The sequence below is a fragment of the Scomber japonicus genome, chromosome 20 (assembly GCF_027409825.1).
Source record: "Scomber japonicus isolate fScoJap1 chromosome 20, fScoJap1.pri, whole genome shotgun sequence".
NCBI lineage: Eukaryota > Metazoa > Chordata > Actinopteri > Scombriformes > Scombridae > Scomber > Scomber japonicus.
In genome coordinates, this window is record NC_070597.1 from 5,141,031 (window position 1) to 5,144,725 (window position 3,695).

General features: G+C 48.3%; 1 protein-coding gene across 1 annotated transcript in view; it reads right to left on the bottom strand.

Annotated features, from left to right (window-relative positions):
• Positions 1–2,854, bottom strand: part of tbkbp1 (TBK1 binding protein 1) — a 58,909-nt gene extending 56,055 nt beyond the window's left edge. The window contains exon 1 of the mRNA XM_053341454.1: positions 2,612–2,854. Coding sequence (XP_053197429.1) covers positions 2,612–2,854 — 243 coding nt within the window. The remainder of the gene's footprint in view (positions 1–2,611) is intronic.
• Between the last annotated feature and the right edge of the window lie 841 nt (positions 2,855–3,695).

Below are 3,695 nucleotides of genomic sequence, written 5' to 3' on the forward strand. Positions count from 1 at the left end.
TATCTCAAGAAACCATTCTAGTCTCAAAACAGCTCAATATTAGTGAGATGGTCATGTTTGTCCTGGTCTATTCTTTTCGAAAGGCTGCCACAAAATTGTAGTCAGAAGAAACGTGACCATCTCACAAATTTTGAGACATTTTTGTGAGACTAGTACGTTTTGCTCTGTGAACCACCGTAGATATGACACATTTTGCCCAGACGGGGAGTTCTGGTCCTCTGAAATGAAGCCAACGCGGAAGTAATTTAGAACTGCATTCTATCAAAAGGCCACCAGGGGGCGACCGTCTCTATACAAGTCAATGGAGAATTCACCAACTTCTCACTTGATTTCTAACCTCAGTAAACGTTTTCAAAATGTGTTTATGGTCTCAATCGCTAGTTTAAAGCCTTCTTCAATGCAGTATGATGTTCATTTGGGACATTTTGGCCTCCCTGATTTTATATGTGACAATAAAGCAGGGTATGCATTAGGGCGTGGCTACGTCCTGATTGACAGGTTGGTTGACCAATGTCCTCGAGATCCAGCCCTCGCAACCATAGCAACCTCTCCGCTCCGCCCATGGCCCCGCCTCATGCCCATATAAGTAGAATCCGTGTTTTTATTTTTCCCAGCATGCACCTGAAATTTTCAAGATGGCGCTGCCTAGATCCGAAACTATTGGCTTCTGAGCAGCAGTCCACAAACCAATGGGTGACGTCACGGATGTTACGTCCATTTCTTTTATACAGTCTATGATTTTGATTTGAGACTGGGCTGGAAATGTCAGGATGGTGCAGGACATCACATCACAGCCTTGCAATGCTGTAATTGTCTGTGATAGCCATGTGTTGATATCATAGAGCAGGGGTGTCAAACATGCGGCCCGTGGGCCATAACCGGCCCGCAGTGGAGTCCAATCCGGCCCACTTTCCTTCCTGTCTTCCTTCCTCCCTCCCTTTCTTCCTTCCTTCCTCCCTTTCTTGCTTTCTTTTTCCCTTCTTTCCTTCTTTTGTTCCTTCCATCTTTCCTTCCTGTCTTCTTTTCCTTCCTTCCTTCCTTCCTTACTTCCTTCCTTCCTCCATCCCTTTCTTACTTCCTTCCATCTGTCCTTCCTTCCTTCGTTCCTTCCTTCCTATCTCCCTTCCTTCCTTCCTTCCTTCCTTCTGTACTTCCTCCCTTTCTTTCTTTCTTTCTTTCTTTCTTTCTTTCTTTCTTTCTTTATTTCCTTCCTTCGTTCCTTCCATCCTTCCTTCCTGTCTTCTTTTCCTCCCCCTCTCCCTTCCTTACTTCCATCTGTCCTTCCCACTTCTTCCTTTCTTATATACAGTCTATGGTCCTTCCTTCTGTCCTTCCCTTTCTTTCTTTCTTTCTTTCTTTTTTCCTTATTTCCTTCCTTCATTCCTTCCATCTTTCCTTCCTGTCTTCTTTTCCTTCCCTTCTTCCCTCGTTCGATTTTGACACCCCTGTTATAGAGAGTCATTTCATCCGACGCTGACTTTGTTGTCTGGGTAAATGAACACAGAACTCACTGCCATAGAAATACTGACTGCATAGAAACTGAGAGTCTGAGCCAGCTGTAAATGCTATCTGTAAAATTTGGCCACTTCCTAAAGAAAATAATCCACTCAACGAGCTAAAAAGGTGACCCGACTCCACATCTGCCAAGCATCATTGGCAAATATTAAAGTAGGTTGATTCCCAGCAAAGCAAATGTTCATAATCTGATATCATTACCTCGATACGAAGCAAGATTTATGGTTGCTTCATATCTATAAATAGCACCACGAGCTTCATGAGGGTAATTAATTCTGCTTTAGTAAAAGGGCTGTGTGTGTCCACTTTCCTTCCTCCCTCCCTCCTTACTCCTTCCTTCCCTTCTTTCTTCCTTCCTTCCTCCCTCCATCCCTCCTTACTCCTTTCCTTCCTTTCTTCCTTCCTTACTACTTTCCTTCATTCCTCCCTTCCTTCCTTCCACCCTCCCTCCTTTCCTTCGTCCCTCCCTCCCTCCCTCCCTCCCTCCCTCCCTCCTTTCCTTCCTTCCTTCCTTCCTTCCTCCCTTCCCTCTGTCCTTACTTCTTTCCTCCCTCCCTCCCTCCATCCTTTCCCTCCCTCCTTTCCTCCCTTCTTCCTCCCTCCTTTCCTCCCTTCTTCCTCCCTTCCTCCTTCCCTCCCTCCTTTCCTCCCTCCCTCCTTTCCTACCTTCTTCCTTCCACCCTCCTTTCCTTCCTTCTTCCTCCCTCCCTCCATCCTTTCCTTCCTTCCCTTCCTCCCTCCCTCCTTTCCTTCCGTCCTTTCTTCTTTCCTTCCTCCCTCCCTCCTTTCCTCCCTTCTTCCTCCCTCCCTCTCTCCTTTCCTCACTTCTTCCTCCCTTCCTTCCTTCCATCCTTTCTTCTTTCCTTCCTCCCTCCTTTACTTCCTCTGCTTCTTTCCTTCCTCCCTCCTTTACTTCCTCTGCTTCTTTCCTTCCTCCCTCCTTCCCCTTCCTTCCCTCCCTCCCTCCGTCCCTCCTTTCCTCCCTTCTTCCTCCCTTCCTTCCTTGACTCGAGGACAACAGGAAGTGTTAAAGAAAGAAAACAGATATTATTTGTTATATTTTTTAAATCCGACTCTGAAGTGAAAAATCCTTCACCTTGATCTCGTAGATCTTCAGCTTCCTCTTGATGCTGCTGTTCTCTCGCTCCAGGCAGGCCAGCCTCGTCTTGATGTCCTGATAAGCGGTGATAAGGGCAATGTGGGAGGCTGAGTAGACATCATCGGGGGGCAGAGGAGACGAGCGCCACGCCACGCTGCCACAGCCATCCTCCTTCAGACCCCCTGCGTCGCCGCCTCCTCCCAGCAGCCCCAGCTCCCCTCCGCCAAACAGAGACTGCATCACTCAGAGCCTCAACCTGAAGAGGAGGACACAGACAAGTTATTTCCTTCGTTCTTCCCCTCCTTCTACACTTCTCTCCTCACTTCCTTCCATCCTTCCTTGCTTTTTTCCTTCCTTCCTCCCTCCTTACTCCTTTCCTTCCTTTCTTCCTTCCTTACTCCTTTCCTCCCTTCCTTCCTCCCTCCCTCCTTACTACTTTCCTTCCTTTCTTCCTTCTTACTCCTTTCCTTCCTTTCTCCCCCCTTCCTCCTTTCCTTCCTTCCTTCCTTCCTTACTACTTTCCTTCCTCCCTCCCTCCTTACTCCTTTCCTTCCCCACTCCCTCCTTACTCCTTTCCTTCCCCCCTTCCTTCCTTACTACTTTCCTCCCTTCCTTCCTCCCTCCCTCCTTACTACTTCCTTCCTTTCTTCCTTCCTTCCTCCCTTCCTTCCTCCCTCCCTCCCTCCTTTCCTTCCTCCCTCCCTCCTTACTACTTTCCTTCCTTCCTCCCTCCCTCCTTTCCTTCCTTACTCCTTTCCTTCCTCCCTCCCTCCTTACTCCTTTCCTTCCTTTTCTTCCTTCCTTACTCCTTTCCTTCCTTCTGTCCTCCCTTCCTACCTCCCTGCTTTCCTTCCTCCCTCCTCCTACCTCCTTACTTCCTTCTCCTTCCTCTTTCTTCCTTCTCTCCTTACTACTTTCCTTCCTTCCTCCCTCCGCTCTTCCTCCTTTCCTTCCTTCCTCCCTCCCTCCTTACTCCTTTCCTTTCCCCCTCCCTCCTTACTCCTTTCCTTCCTTTCTTCCTTCCTTACTACTTTCCTTCCGTCCTCCCTTCCTTCCTACTTTCCTTCCTTCCTCCCTCTTC